Below are 16,070 nucleotides of genomic sequence, written 5' to 3' on the forward strand. Positions count from 1 at the left end.
TGTCCCCTCCCCCAGCAACCCCAATCTCCTGATCCCCCTGCCCCACCACTACCGGCAACCCTGACAACCCCCCACCCCCGCAGTCCTGAAGGCCCCTGCAGCCCCAAACCCCAAATCCCCCTGAAGCCCCAATCCTCCCTCCCCCCAGCAGGCTGACCGCCCCCCCCAACCCCATTGCCCAGCCCCGAACCCTGGCCTCCCTCCCTCTGTCACTCAGCCCGAATGCAGAGTGGCAGCGGGACCCTCACCGACCTCCCCCCATCAGGCCAGGCCCCCCATCAGACCCTGCCCCCCAACAGGCCCCACCTCCATTCGGCCCCACCTCCTTGGCACTGCCGATGCCTGATAGACAGTGTCAAGGTGCCCCTGGGCATTGCCATTTTGCCCCTTGGGTAGTGCCAGGGGACCCAGGCTGGCACTGCCAAGCTGACAATGCCCAGGGGCACCCTGTGGCCCCCAACCCTCTGGGGGGCATCGATGGTCCCCTTCACTCCAGCGGGGCTGGGCCACCAGCTCTCTGCACGTGGGGAGCTATACTAAACCCCGCTGGAGTGAACCACTCCTGGCGAGGGGGGAGACACTAGCGGGCCTGGAGATTTCAGTCCCAGGCCCACTAATGACATTGAAAATACATTTAAATTAGAATTTAAATAAATTATGGAGATGCACGAAGGCCATGGCACCCAGTGGGGAGCCCGCAAAAAGGCCTCCACTCGAGTCTCCCGGTCCTCTGCCCTACAAAAGCAGTGCAGCAAGCTGGGAGAATCACCCCCATTGATTCTAGTTGATTTGAATGCCAGGGGGAGATGTTTCACCTATCTCTTGTTAGACACAGTCATTGCCTGGCACTTGTGTGATGTGAATATTAACGGACACTTGAGACCCGATGCCTGTATGTTGTCCAGGCTTTAACAGATGGAGGCATGGATTGTTTCATTATCTAAACAATTACGAATTGAGCCAAACAATAAGTAACCATCAGTAATCATTCCACTGACAGTAGGGAAAATCATTGATGAAGTAATTGAAGATGGAGAGTGAACCACTGGATGTGATCTTTGCTCTCTTTCTCTTGGCCATACAGGAGAAAAGAGCACACAATGCACAAGTTTTTTTTAATGCATTCATGGGACATGGGCGTCGCGAGCTGGCCAGCATTTATTGCCCATCTCTAGTTGCGCTTTGAGGGCAGTTGACAGTCAACCACATTGCTGTGGCTCTGGAGTCAGGTAAGGACAGACTGGGTAAGGACAGACTGGGTAAGGACAGCAGATTTCCTTCCCTAAAGGACATTAGTGAACCTGATGGGTTTTACTGACAATCGACAATGATTTCATGACTATCAGTAAATTCTTACTTCCAGATTTTTTTATTGAATTCAAATTCCACCATCTGCCGCAGCGGGATTCGAATCCGGATCTCCGGAACATTAGCTGAGTTTCTAGATTAAACTCGAGTGATAATACCTCTAGGCCATCACCTCCCCACAAGTTGGCTGCATATCTCAGTATTCTGACATTCATAGAGGAGGATTCCCTGACGGAGTCACACAAGATGAGTTTTTTCTAGAGCAGTAGTTGGAGATCTGTGCCCAAATTTCTTGAGGCAATGCAGTCATGAGCAGAGAATGGAGGAGTCCATTCATGAGGTGAACTCCACTACATTTCAACCACATGAGCGCATAAGATCAACCATTTAAAGAATGGCCAAACTCATGAAGAACCGTATGGGGCATCACCTCCGAAAACTCATGATTCCAAATAAATCTGCTGGACTTTAACCTGGTGTTTTGAGACTTCTTACTGTGTCCACCCCAGTCCAACGCCATGGCTACACAGGACATTGAAAGATCTGGGGAATAACTTCCTATTTACAAATACCCCTGGCTGCTGTGCTGGGATCTTGGAGTTTAGAAGAATGAGAAGTGACCTGATTGAAACTTGCAAGATCCTGAGAGGACTTGACGGGGTGGATGCTGAGAGGATATTTCCCCTTATGGGAGGGACGAGAACTAGAGGACACGGTTTAAAAAATAAGCGGTCTCCCATTTAAGACAGAGATGAGGAAAAAAAACTCCCTCAGAGGATGGCTAGTTTGTGGAATTCTCTGCCCAGAGAACAGTGGAGGCTGGGTCACTGAATATTTTCGAGGCTGAATTGGTCAGGAGCTTTGACCAACAAGGGAGTCAAAGGTGATGGGGCAGACTAGGAAAGTTGAGTTGAGAGCACAATCAGACCAGCCATGATCTTATTGAATGGCAGAGCAGGCTGGAGGGGCCGAGTGGCCTACTCCTGCTCTTCATTAGTCTTCATTGCCTTCTGTGCTGCAGGGATTCTATGCAGAAGCACCACATCAGGAAGCTGACACGTCCTATGGCGGTGGGCGGCATGGTGTCACACTGGTTAGCACTGCTGCCTCACAGTGCCAGGGACCCAGGTTCGATTCCCGGCTTGGGTCACCATATGTGCAGAGTCTGCACATTGTTCCCATGTTTGCGTGGGTTTCCTCCGGGTGCTCTGGTTTCCTCCCACAGTTCAAAAGACGTGCAGGTTAGGTGCATTGGCTATGCTAAATTCTCCCTCAGTGTACCCGAACAGGTGCCAGAATGTGGTGACGAGGGGATTTTCACAGTAACATCATTGCAGTGCTGATATTATTATTATGACACTAATAAATAAACTTTACTTTAACTTTCTGATGTTCTTGTGTTTGATGGCCACATGATGGCCAGTCGATAACATTCTGCACCTGAAGGAATTCAGTGTTGGAGACAGATCCCATAACCCTCTGCGCCTTTGTGGCCTCATCAGTCTGGAACTCAATGTACTCCAATGGCCTCCCATATAGAGCAACCTGACACTCCACTGTGGTTGCTTGTGATATGCTACACAGGTATGCTGGTGTCCCTTGAAATGACCCAGAAGCAAAGTTCAGCACCACTGTCAATTTGATGGGTTACTGTCAGGGTGTGTGCACCTGGCAGGCCTACTTTGAAATCTTCTGTCAGAGGACAGATTAAAACAAATAAGCATATGAACAAGGGGCAGGAGTAGGCTATTCAGCCCCTTGAGCCCATTGAGCCATTTAATACGATCATGACTGACCTATTAGTAACCTCAAATCTGCAACCCGCCCTATCCCGATAACACTCAACCTATTGCCTCCATACTGCAACTCCAACATGTCCAAGAAGCCGATTCTTTGGCAGTAGATCCAATAATGAGGGCTGCACCTTCATGCCCTCACTGCTCCTCAGGCATTTGTATCCCTCAGGATCAGGAGAAGCTGAGCCTCTTGTTGAGGGATGGCCTGATTTGGCACCAGCTACAACCATCATAACCCCACTATGCTCTACCAACTGCTGTAGATGCGCCCGCTCGCGCCCCCCTCCCGAGTTCACAATCAGTCCAACTATACAGCCAATTCACTGCAAATCAGCAGACTCTGCTTACACAATGGCCACCATGTGCCAATATATGATCTGCTCTCTCCTCCTTCCCCTTTTATTCATTATTAGGGAATTTCTCCCGCCTGGCATCCAGCTGTACTGCCACCCCCCTTTCCATGGAAGTGGGTGGCACGGAGGCACAGTGGTTAGTGTGGGTGCCTCACAGTGCCAGGGACCTGGGTTCGTTTCAGAGCTTGGGTGACTAAGTGCGTAGAGTATGGGTGGGACCTGGGTAAGATACTCTGGTAGAGAGTCAGTGCAGACTTGATGGGCTGAATGGCCTCCTTCTGTGCTGTAGGGGTTCTATGCAGAAACACCACGTCAGGAAGCTGACACATCCTGTGGCGGTGGGAATTGCCGGCACATCAGCCTTTGGTCCCATCTCTGCTACGCTATGAAAATTCAGCCCGCTAACTCTGCTTCTCTCTTCACAAACACTGCCAGACTTGCTGAGTTTTCCAAGCATTTCCTGTTTTTATTTCCGATTTCCAACATCGGCAGTATTTTGCTTTTGAGTCTTATTCAGTTATGACTCCAGACAGGCCGTAATTTTACCGCCCCGCCCACCACGGGAATTGGAGCGGACGAGGGGCGGACAATGGGAGGGGCCATTGACCACAGGTCAGTTTTTACGGTTTTGGGATGAGCGAGGCTGTAGAATCCCGCCCGGAGAGTTTTCTCCTCAATCTCTGTCGAGTTCCGATTTACTGGGACTCCTTGGTGCCACAGTTGGCCAAATGTTACCTTGAAACTAGAGCATTTACTTCCACTGTACCTCTGCAATTCAGATCCTGTGTCCATGAGCTTATTTGTATCTGTGTAACAGTGAAATCCCCTGTGATTAAACGCTACAGTGCGCTTGATGTTTGAACTCGTGTCCAGTAATTTATATCCATGTTTCACAATTAATTTTATGTTGAATTGAATCAGCTAACAGGAAAGTGGTAATATAGAACTACAGAATCTGAAATTAAAGCAGTTATATTGTTACCACTGAGACCCACTCAATCTGATTACAATTCATGTTGGGTAAAACACAAGAGTGACTCAATTATGTTGTACAATATTAGCATATGAATACCTAACCTCTTTGTATGGAGCTCACCCACTATTGTAATGTTTTTGTTTGATTAACACTTTGCTTATAACACTAGGTATGGCATTATTGATTAATGCTTTGTGTATTTACATATATCACATGCAGCCTGATGTCTGCCCCAAAAAGAAACTGACAATTCTGACAATTTTTGGTTTAACATAAAGAAACTGGCTGTTTCCACATTATTCCCTCAAAATGATTCGATCTGTGCAAAGCGAAGGTTGATAGAGCTTGATTTTTTTGACTAGAATGGCTAGCTTAAAAAAAACTGCTCGTTGGAAAAAGGAGAAGTGTCTTATTCATGGATGCTTCTGCAATCTGGTTGCTGCTGTATAAAGAATCCCACTCATGTGTAGATATGGCTTTCTTATCACTGTCATCAGAGAAGCACATTAAATTCAAATGATAATGACACTGAGAAAGGTAACTTCTGCTCTAAGTATAGAAAAAAACATGTCCTTTACGACACATAGCACATACAGGAAATCTTCACACTTTATGATTCTTTGCACAGCTATAGGGTATAGGTGTAGGCTATAATCACAAAGTAGAAACATTTCAAAATTGTATTTGATTAACTGGACCTCAAATCTCAAACTCAATCCTATTTCAGCATATTTCAGTTTCAGAGGAAATCATCCAGCCTCTTGCTAACTTGGAAATGTTCCCAATGTGGAGCTGATATACATGCACAAGTGTGTCCGTATAAACCAGCTTTTGTCATTGCACTGGGCATCCTGATGTTGATACCATTTGGGAGTAGGTTTAGCTCAGTTGGCTGGACAGCTGGTTAGTGATGCAGAGCGATGCCAACAGCGCAGGTTCAATTCCTGTACAGGCTGCGATTATTCATGAAGGCCCTCCTTCTCAACCTTGCCCCTCACCTGAGCTGTGGTGATCCTCAGGTTAAATCACCACCAGTCAGCTCTTCCCTTTGAGACCTATGGTCATCTGGGACTATGGCGAGTTTACCTATTGTGACCATTAGCGCTGTTTTTTCTTAACAGTCAAAAACTCCAGTGCTAACATACTGAATTCACAGCACAAAATAAGACATAGCAATTGGATTTTTAAAATCTTTAGAGAAATAGTCTGTTGAAAAACCTTGCAGCGATTAATAGCACGTAGTTTGTAACTGGTTATGTGAAGCAGTAAATTGATCATTCAGTTGGATTTCATTGATGTATTTTTCACTAAAGTGAAACGATTGTTCACTCTCATGGAAAAATATTTTCTGACTCAATGTGAGCAATTTCTCGTGCAACAGAGCATTCCATTGAATACATACAGGCGCCTGTAATTATGGTTCTTGTAGCATAATCTGGAATGACATTAGTCTCACTTTGTTGATACAGTTGCACAAATGGAAGGATTGCATCCAGCTGCCTGTCTTGTGATGGATACTGTTACAATGGTGGCACTTGCCAGCTGGGCCCACACTCTGAAGTGCCCACATGTGTGTAAGTGTATACTCTGTACTTTAAACTTACCGTAGAACTATATCCTATCAAACACCCATATCACCTTAGGATGAGTTTAATATGTTGACAAATGTCCATTTAAGTTTTAATTTTGAGGAAACATAGATGTATTTCAGAACAATGGCAATGGAGTAGTTTTGTTTTAATACTTAAATAGGTTATAATTCAACACAGAGGAAATGTCAAAACCAGCAGTACTGGACAGGCTCCACAAATTTGCCTAAATAACCAAAGCCAGCAAATCTATTGTCCAGTGTATTGTCATAGTCCCCATAGTGTATTGTCATAGTCCCCATAGTCATAGTCCCCATAGTCATAGTCCCCATAGTCACAGTCCCCATAGTCCAGGGGCGGCACGGTAGCACAGTGGTTAGCACTGCTGCTTCACAGCTCCAGGGACCCGGGTTCGATTCCTGGCTTGGGTCACTGTCTGTGTGGAGTTTGCACATTCTCCTCGTGTCTGCGTGGGTTTCCTCCGGGTGCTCCGGTTTCCTCCCACAGTTCAAAGATGTGCAGGTTAGGTTGATTGGCCAAGCTAAACAAATTGCCCTTAGTGTCCTGGGATGCATAGGTTAGAGGGACTAGTGGGTAAATATGTAGGTATATGGGGATAGGGCCTGGGTGGGAGTGTGGTCGGTGCAGACTCGATGGGCCGAATGGCCTCTTTCTGCGCTGTAGGGTTTCTAAGATTCTAACTGTATTAGAGCTTCACCAAAGTTCATGGGATCAGAGGGGTTTTTTTTCACTTGCATGTTAAAAGCAGACACCTTAGATGTAGAGTAGTGGTTGACCCTGAGGGGAGGGTTCGATGCCAAATCTCCTGGAAAAACAGCTGTCAGGCATTCCCATTTGCCCCTTTTTAGGAGAGTTGCTGTAAGCATTGCTTTAAGTTTGACTTTTCTTCTGCATGTGAGGCCAGAGTACCAGCCTGCATTTACAGGTGGGCACTCCTTATAATGTTGAGTGGATCAGATGAAACTCCACCACCCATGCACTGAGGCCCTCTGAAGGTTGGCAAACCCAAACATAAGCAGGTCCCATTTTATAGCAATTGCTTTTGCTTGGGTCAGGAATGCTATTCTGGAAGTTCATCTGCAGGGTCAGGATATCGCGGATCCAGATTCCAGCATAATCTGTATCCCATTAATTCCCATAGAAAATATAATTATAACACAATATCACCAAATTCCAGAAAATATCATTAGATGCAACAGATATATATTTTTTTCATTGAACTCTGTTGACTCAACCCTTCACTATTTTCTCCAACCCATTCTCTCTCTAACCAGTAAGAAGTCTCACAGTACCAGGTTAAAGTCCAACAGGTTTGTTTGGAATCACGAACTTTTGGAGCGCTGCTCCTTCGTCAGGCGAGTGATTGGGACTCACCTGATGAAGGTGCAGCACTCTGAAAGCTAGTGATTCCAAATAAACCTGTTGGACTTTAACCTGGTGTTGTGAGACTTCTTACTGAACCCACCCCAGTCCAACGCCGGCATCTCCACATCATGGCTCTCTAACCATATCTTGAATCAGTCCATGTTATTCATTTCAGTGGTCTCCCCTACTAACCTTCCCCTTGCCCAAAGTTCCTAATTGTTAGCAATGTGCGTTAATTGTTAACTTTTTGTTCTTTTGCTCTTTGAGCTTTTTACCGCAGTGAATAATTTGGCTATGTCAACCGTACCAATCTCTTCATGTTGGTGAAAACTTAAAACTGGGCCACTTCAATGTCTTCATGCAGAACTTTCTTAAACAATTCTAAAAACAAACTTCGATTTTGATAGCTGGGATCACCTTGGCTGTTTCTTTTGTGCCCTTTGAAAGCCACCAATAAGTATCCTTCCAAGCAAAAGAGAAAATGCTGGAAAATCTCAGCAGGTCTGGCAGCATCTTTAAGGAGAGAAAAGAGCTGATGTTTCGAGTCCAGGTGAACCTTTTGTCAAAGCTAAAAGGCATAGAAAGTGGGAGATATTTATACTGCTGGGTGAGGGAATGAAAGATTAGTCATAGCCACAGAAACCAAGGGAAAAGACTGATAATAGCTGTGCACAGAGAGAATAAAGGGTGTGAATGGCCAAACGGCAGAGAAGCTGTAAGCTGTGATAGATGGAGATGTTGGGGGGTGGGATGGGTTGTTGGGGCGGCGGGGGGGGGGGGGGGGGGGGGCGGGGGAGGGTGTAGAATGTAGAAAAGGGAAGCGGGGGAGAAAAGGGTCAGGGAAGGGGGATGAAGTAAGGAGAAAGAGTGGGGGGGAAGGAAAATGAAGAAAGACACTAAAGAAATAAAAAGTAGAGAACAGTAAAAAATAAAATAGAACGAAAACAAAGGGGGCCAAGGTGGGGTAGGGCTAATCATCTGAAGTTGTTGAATTCGATGTTGAGTCCGGAAGGCTGCAAAGTGCCCAGCTGGAAGATGAGATGCTGTTCCTCCAGTTTGCATTAAGCTTCACTGGAACATTGCAGCAAATCAAGGACAGACATATGAGCATGAGAGCAGGATTGTGTTAAAATGGCAAGCAACCGGAAGGTCAGGGTCCTGATTGTGCACAGACCGAAGGTGCTCAGCAAACCGATCACCCAGTCTATGCTTGGTCTTTCCAATATAGAGGAGACCACATTGGGAGCAGCAAATGCAATAGACCAAATTGAAAGAGGTGCAAGTGAAACACTGCTTAACCTGGAATTAATGTTTTCGACCTTGGATGGTGAGCATAGAAGGGGTAAAGGGACAGGTGTTACACCTTAGCATAGAGGAGGTAATGGGACAGGTGTTACAATCCTGCTCCCGTGCCCACATGTCTGTCCTTAGCTTGCTGCAGTGTTCCAGTGAAGCTCAACGCAAACTGGAGGAACAGCATCTCATCTTCCGGCTAGGCACTTTACAGCCTTCCGGTCTCAACGCCGAATTCAACAACTTCAAATGATTTGCTCTACCCCACCTCGACCCCTTTGTTTTAATTATATTTTATTTAATTTTTTACTGTTTTCTACCTTTTATTTATTGTCTTTCTTCATTTTTCTTCCCCCCCACTCTTTCCCCCTACTTCATCCCCCTTCCCTTATCTTTTCTCCCCCCACTTCCCCATTTCTACATTCTACCTCAGTCCCATTCCCCCCCTCCCCGCAAGATCTTCATCTGTCACAGCTTATGCTCTCATTTTAGCTTCTCTGCCGTTTGGCCATTCACACCCCTTATCCTCTCTGTGGACAGCACTCTTTTCCCCTGGTTTCTATGGCTATGACTCATCTTTCATTCCCTCACCCTGCAGTATAAATATCTCCCACTTTCTATGCCTTTTAGTTTTGACAAAGGGTCATCTGGACTCGAAACATCAGCTCTTTTCTCTCCTTACGGTTGCTGCGAGACCTGCTGGGATTTTCTCTTTTGGTTTCAGATTACAGCATCTGCAGTAATTTGCTTTTATTAATAAACATCCTTCTTATGATTGGGGAATTAGAATGACACAAATTGCTACAAATGAGATCTTATCAATTTATTTAACAGTAATCCAATCATCTCTTTTGGTTTTAAATTTCGCGTTATACTAATATAATTCACAGCTGGGGTTATTTATCATTTCCCATTAACTTCATTCATCTACACTGCTCTTTCATGTCATGCTAAGTGTTAAAAATGAATACAAGATTTCTGTACTTTACATACCCACATTTGAGTAATCGTATGTTAACTCTTTCTCACGTGGACACATTTTCTCATCAGTTTTGCTCTTATAATCCTAACGTATATCAGCATCTCGTGGTGTTCCTTTGTTTTCATGAATTATTTGTTACTAAAAATCCAATAGTTCTAATGTAGAAGAAAAGTCGATATCCCAATCATTGACCTAAAACAACAGTTTGACATGTCAAGTGGCCATCTGAATGCCATTGGTGCAACTCAGTATTAACTTTATAACACCCAAAGTTTTAAAGGCATGTCTTTTTTATTATTATTCATTCATGGAACATGGGCTTCACTGGCTGGCCAGCATTTATTGCCCATCCCTAGTTGCCCTTGGAGGGCATTTGAGAGTCACCCACATTATTGGATCTCATTCGATGAGCCCAATGCTAATTCCGATGGCTCTTGCATCTTTTGTTATTAAGTACGAGTCGACATCTTTTATGGAAACAATTACAATCACTCAGTGCTTGAGAAGCAGAACATTGCTCTCATCATTTTGTCTTGATACCTTTCACAAGGGACATAACAGCGCCAAAGCATGGGAATTACATATCATGTAAATTATGTCATTACATTGTGGATAGTTTCATCATGCTGTAAATAAAAATACAATAATGAAGTTATCTAACTTATTAGATTGAGATATTGATTCCCCTTTCAGCCAAATCGTGTTCATTTGAAAAACCTTTTGTGCCATTATTGTCATTTTATTCTCTCACTGTTAATAGTTTCCCATTTGCAGTCCCTAGCACAGTAAATTAAGATTTGTGTCTCCTTTCTGTGATTTTTAGCACATTATTCAGGCAGAGTGTCAGACGCAAAGGAATTAAGTGCTAACTCACACTACTAGTCAGTGCTGAAGGATATTAACATCTCTACTGAGCAAAACAATAAAGCATACAGTAAATGAGAGAAAGGGATGAGCTACAAGGCCGCCGTAACTGAATGGGGCTGGAGTTCACATTCATAAAGCGTAAGAGGAATGGTTCACTGCTCTCTTTACATTACAGAGCTGCTGCCAGTGGAATTAATGCTGTCATTTACTGATGTCTCTAATTATATCTTCTCTATGTACAGCACAAGGTGGAATCCATTGCATCAGTATTAACACAGGAGCAAAAGTGCATGTATATTGTGATGCATATATAACTAGTTTCCATTTTGGCTATAACTTCCCCTTGATTCAGGGCTAAGTCTACCTGTGGGCATAAAATTGGCATTGTGAACCTGTTATTTTCCATTCTTTCAATTTGAAGGAGTTCTTTGTGGCTATACATTGCAGTGTTTCTGCTGAAGTCAGCGCTGTAGTCAATAGCAGCTTTATAATTGAAATTAATTTTCTTTTGGAATGTCTGAAATTTGACTATATCATTTATTAGTTATGAGTATGTTACAGGAATGATGTAAATAAGATTGAAAGAGTGCAGAGAAGGTTCACAAGGATGTTGCCGGGACTTGAGAAGCTGAGTTACAGAGAGAGATTGAATAGGTTGGGACTTTATTCCCTGGAGCGTAGAAGATTGAGGGGAGATTTGATAGAGGTGTATAAGATTTTGATGGGTATAGATAGAGTGAATGCAAGCAGGCTTTTTCCGCTGAGGCTAGGGGAGAAAAAAACCAGAGGGCATGGGTTAAGGGTGAAAGGAGAAAAGTTTAAAGGGAATATTAGGGGGGGCTTCTTCACGCAGAGAGTGGTGGGAGTGTGGAATGAGCTGCCGGATAAAGTGGTAAATGCGGGGTCACTTTTAACATTTAAGAAAAACTTGGACGGGTTCATGGATGAGAGGGGTGTGGAGGGATATGGTCCAAGTGCAGGTCAGTGGGACTAGGCATAAAATGGTTCGGCACAGACAAGAAGGGCCAAAAGGCCTGTTTCTGAGCTGTAATTTTCTATGGTTCTATGGTTCTATGTAATCCCATGGACAATCATCAAATATGAGTTCATGGCTATCATGGGTGACTGTGTGGAGTTTGCACATTCGCGCCATGTCTGTGTAGGTTTCCTCTGAGTGCTCCTCTTTCCTCCCACAGTCCAAAGATATGCAGGTTAGGTGGATTGGCCATGATAAATTGCCCCTTAGTGTCAGGGGCATAAGCGGGGTAAATACGTGGGATTACAGGGATAGGACCTGGGTGAGCCTGATGTCTGTGAAAGCTCAATGGGTCGAATGGTCTTCTTCTGCACTGTGGGGATTCTATGATTCCCAACACAATGAGTTCCAATCTCAATTAGAGAGTGGGAGAGAATCACAGAATTACAGAAGTGTTATAGCGCAAAAGGAGGCCTTTGGCCCATCGAGTCTGCACTGGCTTTTCAAATGAGAGTTATGACTTTGTGCCATTTCCCTACCTTTTTCCCGTACCCCTGCACATTGTTTCTATTCAAATAATGATCTAATACCCTCTTGAATGCCTTGATTGAACCTGCCTCCACTACACTTCCAAGCAGTGTATTCCAAACCAAAACCACTCACTGTGTGAAAAGTTTTTCTCACATCACTTTTGCTTTTGTTGCAAATCACTTCAAATCTGTGCCCTCTTGTTCTCATTCTTTTTATGAGTGGGAACAGTTTCTCCTTAACTACTCTGTCCTTCCCCCTCATGATTTTGAACACCTCAATCAAATCTCCTCATAGCCTTCTTTTCTCCAAGGAGAACAATCCAATACCCCTCAATCTATCCTCATAACTGAAGTTTCTCATCCCTGGAACCATTCTTGTAAACCTCTTCCTCATTCTCTGCAATGCATTTACATCCTTAGAACAAAGAACAATACAGCACAGGAACAGGCCCTTCGGCCCTCCAAGCCCGTGCCGCTCCCTGGTCCAAACTAGACCATTCTTTTGTAGCCCTCCATTCCCACTCCATTCATGTGGCTATCTAGATAAGTCTTAAACGTTCCCAGTGTGTCCGCCTCCACCACCTTGCCTGGCAGCGCATTCCAGGCCTCCACCACCCTCTGTGTAAAATATGTCCTTCTGATATCTGTGTTAAACCTCCCCCCCTTCACCTTGAACCTATGACCCCTCGTGAATGTCACCACCGACCTGGGGAAAAGCTTCCCACCGTTCACCCTATCTATGCCTTCCATAATTTTATACACCTCTATTAAGTCTCCCCTCATCCTCCGTCTTTCCAGGGAGAACACCCCAGTTTACCCAATCTCTCCTCATAACTAAGCCCCTCCATACCAGGCAACATCCTGGTAAACCTCCTCTGTACTCTCTCCAAAGCCTCCACGTCCTTCTGGTAGTGTGGCGACCAGAACTGGACGCAGTATTCTAAATGCGGCCGAACCAACGTTCTATACATCTGCAACATCAGACCCCAACTTTTATACTCTATGCCCCGATCTACAAAGGCAAGCATGCCATATGCCTTCTTCACCACCTTCTCCACCTGTGACGTCACCTTCAAGGATCTGTGGACTTGCACACCCAGGTCCCTCTGCGTATCTACACCCTTTATGGTTCTGTCATTTATCGTATAGCTCCTCCCTACATTATTTCTACCAAAAATAGTACCTTCTACCTTCTTATAGTATGGCACCCCAAACTGTACATGATACTACAGCTGAGGTCTAACTAGTGTCTTGTTTAAGTTCAGTATCACCTCCTTGTTCTTGCACTCTGTGCCCCTATTAATAAAGCCCAAAATAGTATATGCTTTAATAACTGCTCTCACCACCTGTTCTGCCACCTTCAATGATCTATGCACAAATGCACACAGGTCCCTCTGCTCCTACACCTCTTGCTAATTGCACCCCTTATTTCATATTGTTTGTCCATGTTCGTTCTACCAAAATGCAACACCTCACATTTCTCTGGATTGAATGTCATCTGCCCTTATCTGCCCACTCCACCAATGTGTCTATGTCCTTTTGAAGTTCTACATTGTCCTCCTCACAGTCTACAGTGCTTCGAAGTTTTGTGTCATCCACACAAGGGCGAGCTTCTGTGGCCTCCCTGCGGCACCTTTTGCAGGGGTGTAGCCTTTGCTGGCAGAGGGATCTTCTAGTCCCTCCATTGTCAATGGGATTTCCCACTGAATCCACCCGATGCTGCTGGGAGACCCGTGGTGGAGGATGCACCATTGGTGGGACCGAAACACCGCACCGACGTGAATCTTTTTACCAAGATATCAATTTACTGTGAATCAGGTGGAATCTAACAAATACTAAGGTCAATTATCATAGTTGTTGAATAGCTAAATTCTATTTCTCCATGTTGGGTGGTTTTGTATATGAATTGTTTCTGGTTATTATTGTTGTATTTCTGTGCACTGCAGGGTTTTATGATTCATTTCTAAATTGCACAGGTGTCTGTAGAATCATTGGGTTTTTTTTGCTGTATTTCTGAGAAAGAATTTGCTGTCAAAAAGTATCTCTCATCATTTCAGAATACCTGCGGTGCCACCTCAGCCAATGAATGACTTTTCAAGTTCAGTTATTATTGTTAGACTGCTGCCAATATGTACATAGCGGAGTGTCACAAAAAGCAATGAGATGACTGATCAGTTAGTGTTTTTTGATGGTGTTGGTTGAGGGATAAATGTTGGTGAAACTACCAGAAAACCCTCCTTTGCTCTTCCTTCAGAAGTTCCATGGGACTTTTTACACCAACTTAATGAGGCAGAAAGGGCATCAGTTCAACATCTCACCAGAAAGACGGAATAATCACTACAATTAAGACAACTAAAATGACAGAAAGGATGAACCATATTCAGGTCAAACTGGAAAGGATTGACAGATTCCCTTCCCTCGATGAAGTGCAATATATTTTGGGCTTTATAATTTATCTGGATTCTGTGTCTTGAGGAGGCAGGTTGTAATCTCTCATTCCATTGTCCCAACATTGATTTTTTGTCCTGCTGGAGGACGAGAGATAAGACAGAGATTATGGTGGAACTGCAGAACTATTCAGCAGCCTTGTTATTGGTGAAAACCCTCCATTAAAATAATGGAGCATATTTCTTCTGGAAGAAAGCTTTCATTATCATCAGAAATGCTGCATTTACTTCACTTCCATCATCAGCACTGGTATTCCAGTCATGACGGGAAGCAGCCACTAATCCCACAGACTGAAAACAGATTGAACATTATAGGTAGAAGACAGAAAGGAAGAGAGGGAAGGATCGAGAAAAGAGGGCAGTAAAGAGAGAACACATTAAATGCCACCTGGCTATCCTTTTTGAATCTTGCAAACGACAGAGCTTGTCATTTTTCATATATATATATATTTTTAGCTTGAATGAATGTGTCAGGACTTTGCTTTGGTACTGACATGTTCACACCTTCGAAATTGTGCAATGTTATCAGGCCTGCTTCTGCTTTTTTTCTTTTCGGGGTACTGCAGGTGTAGCTTCACTATATGTCTGTGTACGTCAGTACACTTTTTCCCCTGATTCTGCTAACTTGAGGTTTCCTCTATTGAACAATGTCAGCTTGTCTGAACATACTTTTTTCGATGTTTCTATGTTTCTATGGGACTTAATAGGATGGAGGGTTATAGATAGGCCTAAAAGGTAGGGATATGTTCAGCACAACTTGTGGGGCCGAAGGGCCTGTTTTGTGCTGTAGTTTTTCTGTTTCTATACTACCGTTCACGCCGGCAGGATTTTCCCATCCCGCCACGGTGAACAGAGATTTGGCTGGCTGCCAAATTCTCCGACCTTGCTGCAAGGGGAGTGTGATGTGAATGGCCAGTAAGATCGCGACCTTCAAGTTTCCTTGCTGTGGAGCATCACTGTTACGTGATGCATGGTAGTAATATTCTATTCACAATGTTATCTCCCTCGTTGGTATCATGTGAGAAGGAAAGGGAAAAAGGATGCGGATTTGTATATTTATTTATTTATATTTATATTTTTTTACCACCTGACAATTCAAAGCACTTTACAGGCCAATGAAGTATGTTTGAAATGTAGAACTGCTGTAATTTATGAAATTTGGTATAAATCGATTTGTTTTTGCTTTTTGCTACTTATTTCAACACATTTTTGTGTGCATTTAAAAACATAATAGTATGCAGCAAGATGTCAGAACATAAGGCACATAAATATATAAGATAGCTATAACTGAGGTGCACTGAAACAAGTGGAAAATATATCAAGTTGAAGATTATCGAAACTTATCTATTGGACACGTTTCACCATGAAATGCTTTTCTTTCCATCAGTCACAACACAGAAATGCATATAACATTCATGGGTTAGAATGCCTGCGGTTAATAGGATATTTCTATGAGTTTCACGGGATTTTGATTAACAAACAAGAGAGAATTCAGGGCAAATAAGATGAAATTTTAAGGCTGGAATTCTTCGATGCCGCTGCTGCCAGCGAGAGTGGAGGATTTGGC

General features: G+C 44.0%; 1 protein-coding gene across 1 annotated transcript in view; it reads left to right on the forward strand.

The window, feature by feature from the left end:
• Positions 1 to 16,070, forward strand: part of LOC144504127 (low-density lipoprotein receptor-related protein 1-like) — a 1,391,705-nt gene that overhangs the window by 1,348,384 nt on the left and 27,251 nt on the right. Inside the window, exon 88 of the mRNA XM_078229303.1 lies at positions 5,903 to 6,007. Within this exon, the coding sequence (XP_078085429.1) occupies positions 5,903 to 6,007 (105 nt within the window). The remainder of the gene's footprint in view (positions 1 to 5,902; positions 6,008 to 16,070) is intronic.

Source organism: Mustelus asterias, chromosome 14, assembly GCF_964213995.1.
Source record: "Mustelus asterias chromosome 14, sMusAst1.hap1.1, whole genome shotgun sequence".
NCBI classification, from domain to species: domain Eukaryota; kingdom Metazoa; phylum Chordata; class Chondrichthyes; order Carcharhiniformes; family Triakidae; genus Mustelus; species Mustelus asterias.